At 44.0% G+C, this 16563-nt stretch overlaps 7 protein-coding genes across 7 annotated transcripts; 3 read left to right on the top strand and 4 right to left on the bottom strand.

Moving 5' to 3' along the window:
* Positions 1-2452: 2452 nt before the first annotated feature.
* CCR75_003801 (uncharacterized protein) lies at positions 2453-2662 on the top strand (the record flags this gene model as incomplete). The annotated part of the gene is made up of 1 exon (XM_067961894.1): positions 2453-2662. The coding sequence occupies one exon, from the start codon at positions 2453-2455 to the stop codon at positions 2660-2662; it is 210 nt and encodes a 69-aa protein (XP_067817511.1).
* CCR75_003802 (uncharacterized protein) lies at positions 2659-4965 on the bottom strand (the record flags this gene model as incomplete). The annotated part of the gene is made up of 7 exons (XM_067961895.1): positions 2659-2880; positions 2947-3322; positions 3390-3473; positions 3533-3756; positions 3820-3978; positions 4051-4811; positions 4911-4965. 7 exons carry the CDS (start codon positions 4963-4965, stop codon positions 2767-2769), a joined length of 1773 nt encoding a protein of 590 aa, XP_067817508.1. The 3' UTR covers positions 2659-2766.
* Positions 4966-5080: 115 nt separating this feature from the next.
* Positions 5081-5392, top strand: CCR75_003803 (uncharacterized protein; the record flags this gene model as incomplete). Its single annotated transcript, XM_067961896.1, has 1 exon — positions 5081-5392. The coding sequence occupies one exon, from the start codon at positions 5081-5083 to the stop codon at positions 5390-5392; it is 312 nt and encodes a 103-aa protein (XP_067817509.1).
* CCR75_003804 (uncharacterized protein) lies at positions 5281-8623 on the bottom strand (the record flags this gene model as incomplete). The annotated part of the gene is made up of 5 exons (XM_067961897.1): positions 5281-5398; positions 5548-5911; positions 5984-6091; positions 6169-8533; positions 8612-8623. 5 exons carry the CDS (start codon positions 8621-8623, stop codon positions 5281-5283), a joined length of 2967 nt encoding a protein of 988 aa, XP_067817512.1.
* A 318-nt stretch (positions 8624-8941) lies between these two features.
* CCR75_003805 (uncharacterized protein) lies at positions 8942-9643 on the bottom strand (the record flags this gene model as incomplete). Its single annotated transcript, XM_067961898.1, has 1 exon — positions 8942-9643. The coding sequence occupies one exon, from the start codon at positions 9641-9643 to the stop codon at positions 8942-8944; it is 702 nt and encodes a 233-aa protein (XP_067817513.1).
* A 1431-nt stretch (positions 9644-11074) lies between these two features.
* Positions 11075-12247, top strand: CCR75_003806 (uncharacterized protein; the record flags this gene model as incomplete). The annotated part of the gene is made up of 1 exon (XM_067961899.1): positions 11075-12247. The coding sequence occupies one exon, from the start codon at positions 11075-11077 to the stop codon at positions 12245-12247; it is 1173 nt and encodes a 390-aa protein (XP_067817586.1).
* CCR75_003807 (uncharacterized protein) lies at positions 11118-15549 on the bottom strand. The gene is made up of 3 exons (XM_067961900.1): positions 15107-15549; positions 12713-15028; positions 11118-12661 (listed from the first exon to the last, which is right to left on the bottom strand). Exons 1-2 carry the CDS (start codon positions 15390-15392, stop codon positions 14199-14201), a joined length of 1116 nt encoding a protein of 371 aa, XP_067817587.1. The 5' UTR covers positions 15393-15549; the 3' UTR covers positions 11118-12661; positions 12713-14198.
* Positions 15550-16563: the final 1014 nt, after the last annotated feature.

The following is a 16563-nucleotide window of genomic DNA, read 5'->3' as shown; positions in this document are numbered from 1 at the left end:
TCCTCATGAGCTCGTTGTCCGCATCACTACTATGAGGTGACGGCAACGGTGTCGACTCATTGTAGTCGACAATGAGCGACGGATCAACATCCTCACTGTTAAAGTGGGATGGATCCTTTAGCCCTGTTAACGCGACAGCAGCAGTGGCTGTCGGCGTTCCGACTAAGGCATTAGACGCGGCCGGCGAATTAACGTGGCGCGTGCGCTTTGTGCGAGGTTGAGTGGGCATCTTCGCAGACGACCCTTCAACATTGCCCCTTCTAGGTGGCATCTTTGGCGCTGTGTATGGAAACACAGGTCGCTAGAGTGATTGAGTGAACTCGCGGCGCGTAAAGCTGCTCGCAGTTCCTCGCTCCTCTTTGACGAATTTAGAATGTAAATCCGTTCTTTATGGAGGGGTAGTGTAACGGGCTAAAGTTGCGCTAATGTTACATTATCTCCCCCTTACAGAAAAAAATTACACTTGGATTAATAAAAATAGGTATGTATTTTTAATGCGGTTAACTATAAAGCAGTCTGAAAATTACTACCTACTCGGAAGAGCGAAAGACGAGCAAGAGCACCTCAACTGACGACACCTCCGCTATTTCGTCTTTGACGGCCTCAAACACCTTCGTTCGAAGGCCCGTCCTCTTCATTAGAGACTGATCCAAAGGTCACTCGTTTAGACTTTTGTGTCCAGCATATCGACTTTTAAGACTACAGTGGTAAGAATTATGTCACGGGACACTGCTGGCTTGTACTGCTTCGGTACAAGTCCACTTCGCACTGCCTCAGTGCTAGTGGTGCCTCACGTCACTTCACGTACACTAGTACGTGCAGAGGAAGACTCTCTCAAAAACACATGCTTTAAGAGGGTTAACTAAGAACTGTATCAATATAATTAAGTTCTTCTTGTCTGTCTCCTTAATACTAACTTAATTATCAACTAATACAAAACATGTGATAAAGTCTTATCTGTCTTTCTCTATGCGCGCGTCCAGCGCTGACTGGATCGCGGAGAAAGTAGATATTATGGTCTATATCTACCAATGGATAAGCTTTTAGAATATTACCATGTAAATTAATATTTTCTAAATATTATCTACCTTTTAGATAATATATTAATTAACAACCGTTAAGTGTTAATTTTATGTAACGATACACCGTTACAGTCGCCTGATTGTCGTCAGGCGGCTGACAATGAGCAGGTGCTCAATCGGATAAACGTGCTTATAAGTCGGCAGTGCCCCGTTACATATTAAAATAGAATTTTGAGGATATGTCACCACCCCAAATAAAGAAAAGCAGTTTGACTGTACATGTTAGCATCGTTCTCATTAAGAGATTCTCTAAAAAATGTTTGACCCATTTCAACTTCTTCTGTACTTTGTACTTTGGCCTACTGCCCGATCTGAGACAATGCACCACAAGTCCCATTCAGTAGTCTGCGAAAAGTCGCAGGAGCTTGATCTTAAGAGCTAACGCAGCAGAGTCAAAGCCCAAGTAATGTTAGGAGTAATTACGGTGCATCAGAAAATAGCTCAGTGCAGGACTGCATTGTCCAGAAAGCGCAAGGATTGGAGTGTAAAGACGCTCATTCGACAAAATAATTACATTTTTTACGTTAGAGCTGAGAAATGAATATTTAGAGCACCGCTAACTGAAACTGTCAACAAAAGCCGATAGCATTTAAGCTACTTGACAATTCTTTTTTCTCGTCATGCAATGATCCATGGCTGTATTTTTGCTACGATAATTATTTGTCCAGTAGGTTGGCAAAGAGGCCACCACCTTTCGCTGGCAGTTACCATTTATGAAAAATAAATGTGCAGGAGTTGCAAAGAAGAATCAGACAGCGAATTTAAAAAATTCGAATAACAGCAACGAGCTAAGCGTCCCACAGTCATCTACAAACTTACGCTCATTGCCTGTGCAGCAGAAATTTACACTGCGCGACAATTACAGATGCTGCTGTACCAGCTTGTTTTTACGATAGGAAATAGGGTGATGAGGGGCCTCCACACCAGTTAAAGGTATCCTGCACGTAGGAAAAAACACTTTACTTATTTCAACAAATATCTTGCGTCTAGAAAAGCACAGTTTTAAGGCTTTAACAAAACCGAATGTGACAAATGCACCTGCCTTTGTCCTACTTTTTTTTTCGATTGCCATCTGTGGTAGCTTCTTGAAATGAGCCTGGATCTCTCAAGGCTAATACTTTCAGGCCTTGCGACGTAAAAGGGCAAGGAAAGCAGCCCATGTGGCGAAGCAAATCTTATGCGCATGGCCGTTAGTGCAGATAGTCACTTGATGAACGGCCCCTGATTCGTCCAGGTCACTTAAACTCATCGTTTTGATTCGATCTCAAGTACCTTGGCTTCTCCTTCCCACTGTACCCAAATTCTTTTTCATGTCATTTCTCAATACGACACTGTTTAATCTGCTTTTAACACGAGTCCCTACTTCAGTCATGCAAGTATCACATCTCGTGGAGTCGATAATCGCAGCTTTTTTGAATGTCCCACAAGTTGACGGCCGCAATGTCCGTGTACCCATCGATTTAAGTGTCTCTTCCAAGGTGGCACGAGCTCGTGTGCATATGAAGCAGAATGACGGCACGTACTGGGCTTCGGTGCCCCAATTGCCAGTCCCGACCTCGCACAGATCGACAATTGTTTAAGTATTAAGTTGATATCACGTGAAAAATTTAACAAAGTAAATAAATGACTTTTTTTATAACTTTTGTATCACTACTTTCTGCAATGACCATAGAAACAAACATGCTCACTCCGAAAGCACTGGATACGTCGCCGCGGTGGCAACACCACATAGATTCCCCTTTTGCATAATTTTAATGTACCCGTCTTCCCCCCAGTGCGTACTCCACGAATTCTTAATCTAAAAATACTCCACCCATTCAAATCAAATCAAAATACAAATCAGTAGTTAAATGCAATCCCTTACCAGTGTATACTTGTGTCCATTGTGCGTCGTAACACCGACTGCAAGAACCGAGTGGTCGAGATGATCTAAATCACTCTTGCATTGTGCATCTTCGTAATACCCGCCGCCATAAAAGTAAAATGATGGCAACGTTGCATCGATGGATACAGCAAGTGGACCAACAGTTGCCAGCGCATCATTGAACGCGTCGATTCCCGTGACATTGACAAATCCTTTCATTGTTCCAATGGCATTGTCGGCATGAAAGTGGCAGTAGTCCGGTGCATTACGATAAGGTCCATACGTTGTAGTAGTTTCAATCCCGCCGTTGGCCATAATCCACTCGTACGCCTGATAATCAAACCCCCCACCGCATCCATTGTTACCATAGTCCCATCTAGTATAGTACCAACACATCACTTTACGTGAATGCCGCAAGGATAAAGTTCTATTGCTAAACGTACGAGCAATCAAGAAGATTCTGCTGCGAGAGATTATACAGTTTCTTCTGTTGATTAAAGACGGCACCTTCCATGGCACCAGTCGTTCTGAATTCAAACAAATAAAAGGAAGAATGATACACTTAAAGGATGCTTTCAACTCGTACCCAAATGTCCAGCAAGAACCACAAGCGCCTTGGTCTTTCACAGGAGTGACAGCACCCTTTAACCGCCAGTCAATATCGCCAGGTTCTTTAAAACTCGAAAATTGGTGCATCGCCATGGCTTTATTATCGTTCACGCGTTGATTTAACGTTGAGCGATGGAGCAATAGTCGCTCGTCGTGCCGTAGATCAGCAAACTGATTCACTTTTAAGTGATACGGCAGTCCCTATGTCATACAAATCACCAAACATCAGTACGTGCGATCGTTTTATCCCTTTAAAAGCGCTACCTTGCGATTCTCTCCGTTAATAAAACGAAGATTCGTATGAAAAATTGCCATGCGCTCTGCAGCGTCCTCATTATCCATATAAGTCTTATTGTGTGTCGTCGTAAAGTTTATAAAAAGCTCCTTTTTCCGTGCAATCCCTTCCGGCATAAGCAAATGAATCTATCAAATTGAAAGAAAAAAGACATGAATCTTAAAAAGATACCTTCCTCCAATTTCAATACAAGACCCTACATCTTGCTTTGGATTGCGCTGCATACGTTCATCTTCACTCGACATGTCTGTGCAATTCATAAAAGACGGTAGAAATGTAAACACATCTTCATCCACGGGCCCTTCGCGCACGTAGACATAATCCAGATAATATTCATCAATGTGGCTCCCTCCAAGCATCTGATTGCGTCCGACGTAATGAAATCGTATCGGTTGGTCCGTCTCTTGATCAACATATAGTGTATACTCGCCCAATAGTCCATCAATTGTCGGTTCCGCGATTGAAGTCACAAATTTCCAGCTAAAGCACGGACGTCCTTTTACAAGGTAAATTCCATGTTGTGGCTCAAAGAAAGTTACATTTGGAAACACGTGTTGGATGGCTTCAGAGCCAAACTTGAAACATTTGCGCGTATGAATGACGGGAATAATCTGATAACTGCTTCCACTGGTATTGAAAAGATACACGTCCGTGCCTCCGTAGTAGCTGAGCTTTTGAAGCCCTTTTGCTTCGTCCATGTGAATGTATAGCGGCTCCACCATGTTGATATAGGGCATGTTGAATGTAATACTGGCTTCGTATTGCGTCGGAAAAATAGGCCTCTTGGTAGGTACGAGGTGGCTTGCGTCCTCCACGGCACGTAAGATTGCGAGCACCGCAATGAATCCAAGAATTCCTAGCGTGAGCGCAATAATAGCGCACCAGATTCGACGTGACTTGCTGCGATAATGACGGAGCGCGGCATTCTCACGTTGCGGTTGATGGCGCGGAGCTTCCGAAGCTGCGAGATATACAGCAACAATATCAAGAGAAAACCGAAACAAGAAATTAATTGTACAAGATAAACATTGTCAGCCACAGAGCAATCACGAGCACGAACCAGGAAGAAGTCTCTCCAAGGCGCTGCTCTCCATGGTATCCAGAGGAGGCGCCATGGTTTTCTTTTTCTTTTCTGAAATGAAGATCAAAAACGATTTTTTGGATTGGTGAAAAATGTTTTTTTTTTTACAATTTGAAATCCTTTGACAAAAAAAAAAACACGAGTGTATTATGACCATCATTCGGAGTGCAGGTCGAGTTGCCGCGTCTTACACCTTACTGACGTCGCATCGTCGGCTAAGCACGGCTTTGCGATTTCAGCCGAATGCAAAGCTATCAGATGAAAGTATATTACAGCATCTCGTGTGTCCTATTTCGAAGTTCCCACTACGATATGATGCCAAGCGGGGTAGTCTCGTATGCGACGAAATTCACGTCGAGTATCCGATTTGGAAGGGTATTCCAATGCTTGTGCCTTCGGAAGGGCGTATAATCAATCCAAGCGAGCCGAATAGCTCGGCAAAACAAAGCGCAACTTCATAAATTGTGCTGTTTTCAAACAAATTTACAAAATTGCCAAAACACACTAAAATTGTGGTTTTAATAGAAACACCAAGTTTTCACTTCCTTGCCTCGCAACTAACTTTTCGTGAATTAAAAATATATTCGTTTAATTCCGACGCAAATGGGTTTAGTACCGATGACGGGCCGATCGTCGCGGGTTACGACGCACAGGAACGCTAGTCGGTTCTTTTCGTCGTCCATTTAAGCGCGAAATTGGTGTGCTAAAGTCTTCGTCAATTCGCTCGAGCTCCATACCTTCAAGCTCCTCTGTCACGGGTGATCGAATCGGATCGGTATCCGAGAAAGTCCCTTCCAAGCGGTCGTTCTTTTCCATTTCGTCCACAAAACAATACTTTTTCAGACCCGACATGTCGACATTATTCGACGTTGTATCTTGCAACGTCCCATTTGCAGGAAACGAAGCTTTGCAGTCCTGAAGTTCGTTCGCGAAAGTAGGGTCCAACGTCTTGTCGTTGCAATGGGGTCGTAACGAAAGCTCTTGATGTAATTTAATCAAGCAATGAGTCTCTTTTGCAAGCATTCCAATGACAGGAAATGGTATTGACGCACCTTCGGAAGAAATTCCAGTGTGTAATGGCGATGAGATTAATGACGAAGAAGCAAAGGATGGTTGAATCTTGGATCGACTTAGTGGAGGCGCTCCAAGTGGACGACGATCTATCGAATACAAGCATGTAAGTACTGTCAACAATTTCAATTTACCACTGGTTTTTGAGAATCAATGAATTGTGTACCACCAAACGGAGACACGAGCGATTGCAAGGAGGAAGTTGTTTGACGGAATGGCGTTGGTACAGACGGAGTTTGAAGACGATTGGTATCACTTGACACTGTTGAAATCGATTCAAAAGGCTTGGAGCAAGTCAGTGTGTGCAAAACTGACTCGGGACTTGAGACGATGGAAGCAACGTTGAAGCTACTTTCATTGAAAGTTCGTGGTGATGAGAGCTTTTGGGTATCATTGTGGGATAAAGAAGATGAAGGAATGGATGGGGACGTCAAGCTTAATCCTTGACGAGATGAAAAGATACCGGGCAAATAATGAAATGTTCCAGATGCCGCCATCTCTTGTAAATGTGTCGACTGTTCAATCTGATTCAAGCTGAAAGCGCTTGCGGACGTCTTTTTTGTACTTGTAGAGGACGCTTTTGGACTTGCTGAAGTGTCCTCATCCTCATGTTCCATGTCTTGATCCACGAGCAGAGCTTTGTTCAAAGGATGGCGATCCCAACCTTCTCGTCGAACATGCCTGCTTTGATGCGTAAATGACTTGGTAGGGGGCTCTGGACACATGTTTGACAGTAACGAGGCTCGAATGCGCAAACTTGGTTGATTCAATACAGCCATGGCAATCTCCGAATCTCCTCGCGATGTTGCTCGGATCATGGCTAAATGTTCATGATGTACTTCCCATGCCTGTTCATACTTGTGACGAAGAAGATAGTACATTACAAGAAAGTCGACGCGTTTGATATTGTCATCCCGAAGAATGTCTTCTTCTTTTTGATGATTGTCTACCATCATGTAAGCATGAAAACGCTTCTCTTCATCCGGTAGCAGCGTCGCTCCTTGCACGAGCTCCTTTAGTCGATTGCTTTTCATTAAACAATCAAAGAGGATACTCAACAAGTCCAAGCGCTTTTGACGGCGAATCAATGTCAACACACGCTCCCATAAATCTAACTCTAATGAAATAATCGCAATCAGGTCGGTTGTGGCTCGAGAACACTGCTCAAGGTCCACTCCAAAAAGATTCCAGACTTTCCATGCCACAAGACTCTCCCCTCGATGCACCAATGTCTCCAAGACACGAAAAATCAATTGCGCTTCAAGGTCATACTGTTGATGAATGTGCAGGACGCTTGATTGCTGCAAGAGACCAATGGCATGGTCGTAGATAGCCGCTACTTGATCATCCCCCGACGTCTTCACTACGACAGCATTCTCCATGAGCCACAGAGCTAGCAACGTCATTTTCATTTCGTCACGGACATTTAATTGTGCGGCAAACGAGTCCGCGAACAAGCGCATGTTGCTGGCAATGCGCGCACCATTTTGTGTATGCTGTTTCCAGACACTGAGATACGCTCTATCTAAACAAAAATACAGCACCAACGCCACCTGGACACGAAAATATCCTTCAATCGGCTCTTGATCCACTTCGTCGCCGTAAAATTGAATCATTTCTTCTTGAATCCGTGGCATTCGCAAAATTTCAAGTAAATGATTTAATTGCGTTGGGGGACACGATCCTCCAAGGTCTTGGATTGAAATACTCGCGCTTTCCATCACATGTTCAATCAGTAGCAGTGGCGCTTTTGAGTCTTCTTTATACAAGCGATTTTTTCCATAAATGGCTTCAAATTGTTCACGATAGGTGACGCGTAAAGACCTCGCTTGAGTATAAAATGCCGTATACAGCTCGGTCTCGGCTGCGACTTCCTTTTCGTATAGCCACAACAAGCAGTTACAAATACACGCACCACTCTGTGTGCGTGCAAGTAATTGCAGTAAGTTGTGTACCCCCGCAGTCGTTAGTCTTAAGAGCTCCGTGTCGTTCTTAATATTACCATGAAAGTCCACTCCATTGGAGCTCATTGCAGCTTCGCGCGAGCCTTCTCGTAACCTCTCAATCAGTGCAATGATAATCACGTGTAACCCATTGAATTGACGTAACTTGGATGCCACGGTTTCTATAGTAGCTGTGCGCAATGTATCGGAATCCCTACTAAATTGCTGGTCCCTCACGATTTCATTCACGCTCTGTTCCATGGCTTCTAGACGACATTGGGTCCATTGCTGCAACGCAATTGGCTCTTTTAACACGTATGTTTTAACGCTTGTAAATGCACTCTCGGGCTGCAAACGTGGCTCTTCAGCACGGATATAGGCCACGACCAGGGATGCGAGACCGCTCTTAAGACAGACGTCAAAGAGTGCACTGCGCTGCACAAAGAGATGCGTACTGGATTGTCCAGTATGCATGGACGTCGTATCCACATTGGTGCGTCGAAAGACACCAGATACGGAAAAAAACTCAAAAGTCTCGGCCGGCTCGACGAACGGTTGCCAACCGAGCTCCGCAAAGCGCTCAAGGACCTGTAGATATCGAATTCGCATTCAAATGCGTCAGAAACGATGCATCGTTGTAGTCAAGTGACACGAGAGCAAACGTACCGGTAGGAGCATGGACGTTCAAGTGGCTTCCGCGCGCAAGGAGGCCCTTCCAGTATACAAAAGATGTTTGGACAGCATTCCCAAGGCAGTTTATACTACGGCTATACCGGTATTATACAGGAAGTTAGTGAGCATTTTTGACCAGGATCGCCCTGATTGGAGTAAATTACCATTTCTTAATTTGTAACTAGTATGTTAAAGCAGAACGACAAGAAGCTTTCTTTACTTGACGACGTGGAAAGAGGTCTTGGTATTGTAAGTGCCAGGAATTCGTGGCTCGTCCCGACAGATGGGGCAGTGTGCACTCTCCTGCAACCACTCGAGGAGGCACTATTCATGAAAAGCGTGTTTACACGGCAACTGGACCACGTTCCATTTAAAACACTCGTCGTCGTCCCACTCGCCGAGACAAATGCTGCAACCTTCACTGCTGCAAACGCTATGAGTCGATTCGATAACATCCTGTAGCGACAATACAGTGAGTTTTAGCTTGGTTTCGCTTTCAAAATGCTTGTCGGAAAACTCGAGGAAGTCGCACAAGATCGTAAATAGTTGTTCAAAGAGCGGCGGAATGTTTGCAGTCATTGTTGAAAAGCTAGAATAATCAATACTATCCATCGCGAATGGAGTGCTAGCAAGTATCTTGACGAGCGACGGTACAAAGATCGCGAACGCTACGCGACGTCTTTCGATAATTTTATAATTGTCGTTTCGAAAATGACGGCGCGGAAAGTCGACTTGGAGAGCATAGTTTACCGCAAGTACAAGACCAAAGTGAACGCTGTCGAGACGTTGTTGCTTGAATTGGTGACACCATTTGAAAAGCTGCTGCCGTAGAGAATAAAAGTCTGAAAAGCGCTTGGCAATCGACCACCTGTTGCGCGTACTTCGAAAGCAAATGTCCATATGGTACATGGTAACAGGTCCACCCACGTCGTCAGCTAATGCCATTCTCGTGGAGATGTGTACCGAGATCTTAGATGCCTCGTACAAGCGTCGCAGACGTTGTGATTGGATGCTTGCTTCAGTCATACTTGGCTTTCAAACTCTCGGGTAATGTGCTTTCTTGTTTGTCTTTTAAGAGTTTTAGATAAATTTAATTTTAGTACCACTTTGAGTTTAGTTTTGCTATCTCTGTTTTAAATTAAGATTACCTTCTTGTTGTTGGAGTGGAGATATCTATTTTGGGCTTGATCGGGATAAATAATTGAAAGGCAAAGAATTGGTTTTCTTTAATCATCACTTGATTTGGAGTTAGGAAGGCAAAAGTGTAAATGAATTAAAGATGAAAACCGAAATGTCAATACAAAAAAGAACTATTCAATATTGTCGCGCCGTTCTAAGCGGACGGCGTTTTCTGTAACGCGCAGATTTCTAGCAGCGCGTAGTGGAGAAAGTCATGAGATTGGAAGGTGTCAAGACGACCATTTTTGCAGCATTGGGACGCCATTAAAGAAAACAATTGCACACTACGCGCAACACTAACTGTAAAATCTTGTGACAATTTTAAACAAACACAATTAGCCCGAGCTCGTCGTAACAAGTCGCTGAGACACTAAATACTAAATTTAGCGAGCGAGCTAGTGCGCTTGGTGCTTGACACAGATTGTGGAGATGGCGAGTATACGAATCGTGAAAGACTCAAGAATTGCTAAACATTTTATGAAGAAGACCAAGACGTGCGAATATATTGGTATGCAAGGAAGAGAGCATGAGCAGTATAGTTTATTGCCGGCCACTTGCACTGAAGGCGCAAGATGTTAACTCAGTGCAATCATCTGTGACTCCTGACATGAGTCTGACGGGAGAACGCGACATTTAATAATGAGTATGGCAGTTTGTCTCTATAGTTTGCGTTTAACGGATTTGCAGCAGTTTAACGACAAAAGTTAAGAAATAACGAGCTGAAAGGCACAATTGTTATACGCAAACACAATGGAGAAAATTAAAATAAGATTATTTTCAGCTACACCCTTTTTTCAGAATGCACCTTTGCCTTTTTTAATAATTGCAAAATAATAGCTCCGAGAAAATATTTCTATGCCCACTGACTGACTACTTCCAGAGACGTGGCAGATTATTAATTTCTTTAGCTGTTAAGACTTGTAATCTTTCCGTGCATACGAAGCTGCAAAGTTAGTTACGAACCGCCTCTTCTTCATCCTGCCAGCAAAATAGCTCTAGCAGTATAAGTTCGGGAACAATGTCGCTAGCCACACTGGTCGTACCAGCAACAATAACATCTACTCAGGATATTTCCTATTTCAGATAAAATGGCTACCTTTTTAGCCAACATCAATTTTCCTGCATAGTTTGCGTGTTATCTAAAAGGCACATATTTTCTATTTAGGCAATTGAGTCGCGAAAAACGCTCGTGAATTTTTAATAACAATAGCGCTTTTCAGTGCTGTTTTAAAAAAGCTTTATCTGTAAGAAAACTAGATCGAAAAAAGTGGCTTGAAAATGGGAAGACGGAATCGTTGGGACTCGGATTCGGACTCGAGCAATGAGCGCACGTCGAAGCGCAAGCAAAAGCTTTCCAAGAAGCTTCCTCCAACCTCAACCACCATTTCCATTCCAAACATCAAGGATTCCATCATTTCTAACGCCTCCACTTCCCCCCTCGACATGGCTTCTCCACGACACAACTTCTACCTATTGGGCTGTCGCAGTGTCGACAGCTACGCACGGATCGGCAAGATCGATGAAGGTACTTACGGCGTTGTATCCAAGGCACGCGATAAAGAAACGGGCGATATCGTGGCGTTAAAACAAGTGAAAATGAGCGCGTCAGCGAGCCAGGAAGGATTTCCAATCACAGCTCTGCGTGAGACGAATGTCTTGCTCGCTCTCGACCATCCCAATATTATTCAAGTGCGAGAAATGGTCGTCGGATCAACGCCCGATAAGATCTTTATGGTCATGGAGTATGCTGAGAACGATCTCAAGCACGTGATGCAAACCAAGATGAAAGCTCCATGGCTTCAGTCCGAGGTCAAGTATTTGCTGTATTCCATATTAAGCGCTGTTGCCTACATGCATGACCGATGGTATATTCATCGAGATCTTAAGACTAGTAATCTATTGTACGATGCACGTGGTGTATTAAAGTTATGCGACTTTGGACTCGCACGTAAGTATGGCTCTCCCTTACGGACATATACACAGCTCGTGGTCACGCTCTGGTATCGCTCCCCGGAGCTGCTACTTGGCGCAAGAAAGTATTCAACAGCAGTTGATATGTGGTCCGTGGGCTGTATTTTTGCTGAAATGCTCTTACTCAAACCGCTCTTTTCCGGTCGTGGGGAATTAGAGCAGATTGATCAGATTTTTAAGCTCGTAGGCGCACCTAATGAACACAATTGGCCAGGCGTGAACAACGATGTACCGGATGCAAGCGTGAGTGTGCGGGGCAAGTGGCCGAAATATTCACGTTTGCGTGATAAATTTCCACTAGCAGCAACGTTTTCAGGATCGGGATGCTCGTTATCGAAAGCAGGGTTTGATCTATTGCGTCAAATGCTGACATTGAGTCCACGTCATCGAATTTCAGCCAAAAAAGCGCTTGCTCATGAATATTTCATGGAATCGCCACCACCAAAGCAGCAAGAATTAATGCCAACGTTTCCTGGCTAGAAACATCTACCTTGGATTATTCGAGACCATGGATTAAAGGATTAAACTTGACCTCGCGCCGCACTGTTGGCAGTGCGGAGATGGTTTATGTATGCTAGATCGTCGAAACGAGAGGGTAAGAATGCGTCCACGTACTGAGCGAGTCGACAATTTTCAAGTTTCTGGTTCATGACGTGCATTGCCAGTAAGTCACCTGACGCTCTACTTGACATGAAGCCGAGTCCAGACATGGCCGACAATAGGAAAACGCCTTGAATTGTATTGGATGCGGGCCCAATGAGTGGCAAATTGTCGAGAGTTTTGCAGTAATAGCCACCACTTACATTAAACGTCTTTTGTACTTTGGGTCGCATTAAATAGGACTTTAGTTGGGGAAATAACTTTTGTAGTCCACGAAGGCAAATTTCGGGAAACCTAGAAAAATAACCTTAGCATACCCCCTCGATGCAGTGACAGTAACCATACCTTGGATCTAAAACGTCTTGAATGGGGTAATGGACCGGCACAGGCTTGCTGTCATACGTCCAGATGGCCATCATCTGCTTGCCATTGTATGGACGTACGTGAACGCCTGCTGGATAATCCGTAAACATTCGTGCTGCGAACGGATCTGCCTTGATTTCGTTACGATCGTTGTCGGAAAGCTGCGTCAATTCCAAAACAAAACAAACGTGATGCATCGAGCATTTTTATCTCACAGGATTAATAAACCTACGTAGAGCTTGCCAATTGGATCGGAATCGAATGTAAATGGCATTGTTGATGGTAGAATATGATCAACGTCATCCATGATAGCACGGCAGTGCAGCTCATTGATTATGGGCACACTGTAGCTTGACAGATTTCGTTGCTTAAGTAGAGTTAGTGTCTCCTCCAAGCGTGGCCCCGTTGCAACTACGATATTAGGTGTCGCCACATCTAGCGTCTCCCCATTATGCATTGCCACTTTAATGCTACTTAACTTACCATCATCAGCTGAAAAATCCGTGACTTTACCTTGCAATACTTCCGCTTTTGGACAGTACTCAATTGCTTTCGATAGCTCATAGGTGGCTAATTTGACAGGATTCATTGACCCACAACGACGAACATGTAAGGCGGCAATGGCACCAGAGTCCTTGAGATTAGGAAAAGCAGCCGCAATGTTTTCAATGCCTACCAATAAATCACTTCCATCGAGATCGTACTGCATTTCGTCCGTATTGAATTGGTAGTTATAGAGTTTATCGTTTGGCTCATGTACACGTAATTCTCCACCTTTCTGTCGTTCTAGACCTTTCGCTAAGAGCTTAAACTCTTTCATTGTATCGCATTTTCGAGTCACAAAAAGATATCCATTGCGATTGATGCCTAGCGCGTTGTTTGTATTCTTGCAAATGTCGTCCATTTTGTCAATTGAGTGCACGACGAGCTCCCGAATGGGTGCCTCGTCGTCACGTGGGAACCAATTGCGATAGCTAAAAGAACCATTTGCGCTGGTGAGCGAGAATGGAGGCAGCGCGTCCACCAGCAGTGGCTTATAGTTTGAATTGTGAGCATTTACACGTGCCAAGTGGTAATACGCCGAGCATCCTGCCACCCCTGCTCCGACGACTACAACATCTGCTGAAGTTTTGCGTAACATTATGTGATTGAAGAGAAGGCAATAATTTATTGGCCAGGAAGAAATTTAACTTGGAAGTTATGATCATGATCATCGAAGATAAGCATTCGATAGTCGATTCGTAGTCTCAATGTAGTAATTATTGTCAAGGCAATGTATACGTATTATCTCCTGGTAGCGCTGATGTACGACAATACCACGCTTCGATATCATTAAAACACGAAGACTGAAGCGACTTCTATTGCTACGGTTAAGTTCCAAATTATATTTCCAAACGTCTACCCCTGAAAACAAATCGCAATTAGTGTTTTACCACTTTCACATTTGTCCCGTGATTGAAAGCAAGAATTAAAGCTTGCTCGCGCCATCAAGCGCATGCTTCTTCACAAACTCCAAGGCCTTGTCCACACTCTCTTGAGGCGATATCTTACACTCCATCTGACCAATTTGACCTCCTGGCAACACAATCACGTGCGAGCGTTCGACGTGCGCGCGATTGTTACTAGAGCTGCCAAAATAACCAATCAGCTCGTGCTTTGGATCCGACAGAAACGTGTACGTGTACTTTTGCGACTCTTTCCACGCCAACAAGTCTGCGGGAGTGTCAGCGCCTAAGCCATATACGTCGAATCCAGCGGCGTTAATCTCGTTTAGGTTGCTATTGAAGCCACAAGCCTGGATCGTACACCCTGGCGTGTCGGCTTTTGGGTACATGAAGAAGATAACTCCACGAGTCTGGAATAATTCCTGCACCTTGACCGTCGTCGAAGCTTCCGTCAATAGCTCCGCATCAAAGGTTACACTTTTACCCACAATGCATTCATCTCCAGTCGTAAGCTCGACGTTTTCCACTACTTCTTCGTCCTTTTTTGGAGAGTCTACCACGCTTGTTTTCGTGACAAACTCCACGGCACGACGAACACTGTCTGCAGGCGACACTTTGGCGGCAACATCTCCAATGACACCTCCTTGAAGCACAACAATGTGCGATCGCTGGACTTTGTTGCCCGGGAGCGAGCTGCCAAAGTACGAAATAAGCTGGTGGTCGGGATCGCTTAGCAAGTCAAAGGGCAAGCTCTCCTTAGTCTTCCAGTTACGAAGCGCCTTTGGTGAGTCACCGCTAAGTCCATACACGGTAAAACCTGCGTCTTTTATAGCCTGAATATTGTCTCGAAAGCCTACAGATATATGCATTTAAAAGGTTCTCGTCGCTAGTACCGAGTCCATAACTTGAGATCTTTCGTAGTAAAACGTACCACAAGCTTGCTTCGTGCAACCAGGCGTGTTAGCACGTGGGTACATAAAGAAGACAACGCCTTGTTCACGATATGTGTCGGCAACCACGACTTTTTTCTCGTCTTGGTTCGATAGTGTCACTCCTTTGGTCACTGATTCGCCTACGACCAGATGACTGGCAATCGCCGACGGCGTCGTTGCCTTTTTCACGGGACGAGTGGACGCATCCGAGGCGGCCACGCGTTTTTGTGGTTGCTCGATGGCAGGCAAAGATCCCGGAGTTTTGCGGCTGCGGGTGGATACCATGACACTTCTGAGGATATAATGAGGAGCTGGGAGCTCTTCAAAATGCTTGGCACCATTCGAGAAGTATAAGAAACCAGAATCCTTTGAAAACGGATTGATACGGAGGACTGGCCGAACCGGCTATTTCGGAATGTCGTCCGAGTGGCTACAAGATCTGGGACAAAAAGCGACTTGGGAAGGCATGACGCGCATTGATTTCAGTGACAGCACGTTACACAATTGCTACACGATTGTATTACGCTTTAAACAATGTAGTCTTGAATACCACGCTAAATAAATCAATTATCTATAGAAACAAATTTAAATTACAGAATATCCTGAATCAGCAGCTGTTCATGTAGCCAGCAATAAGAATTACGAAATGTGCATGAGTATTCGCGCATTTTCTTCCTAAAGTGTTGTGCTTACTCCAGCCGGACACACGAATTTAATTTTGAGTTATCATACTACATACTAAATCAGCATAGAATATTATTTGAAATTCACGTTAATGGGGCGTCCCGTTACATAAATATTATTTCATTGGAGAAGAGAGCAAATTTGGTAATATTGACCCAATACGACATTAGCTCTATTAATTGGTCGATTAAAGTGTAATTTGATTCCGCCAACCGTTTTAAGACATGATTAGGCGTTGTGCAAGGAGGTGCCATATATAGTTAGTTAGGAATACAATAAAGGCAGCAGTAGATGGAAGATCGTTACGTAGGAACTTGGTATATAAATATAGCTTTATTTTTCCTATTATAAAGCTTTAGAATTTACCTTTCGTACCTAAGATTTATTAGCTACTAAGAATCTTTCTTCAAACGTCTTGTAAGTGAAGTAGGCGAGGCGCCCTACCTTTACTGTAATCAGTGCAGGTTACTTGTAACGGGGCACTGCGACTTGTACTGTTTCAGTACAAGTCCACTTCACACTGCTTCAGATGTGAGTGGTGCCTCTCGTTAGGTGACGTACACTGTACGTATAGAGGAAGACTTCTCTTAAGGCAAGTTAGCTTAAGAGTGTAAAATGAAAACTGTATTAATATAGTTAAGTGTCTTATTAATCTATCTTTGTAAATGTTGTCTTAACTATAAACTAATACTAAACATGTAAATGAATTCTTATCTATCTTATCTCGTAACTCTCTTTGATTACTTCTACAGCTGATAGAAGTAATCAAAGA

The sequence above is a fragment of the Bremia lactucae genome, linkage group LG3 (assembly GCF_004359215.1).
Source record: "Bremia lactucae strain SF5 linkage group LG3, whole genome shotgun sequence".
Lineage (NCBI taxonomy): Eukaryota > Oomycota > Peronosporomycetes > Peronosporales > Peronosporaceae > Bremia > Bremia lactucae.
Note: the sequence above shows the minus strand (reverse complement) of the source record. Positions and strands in the feature narration are given on the sequence as shown.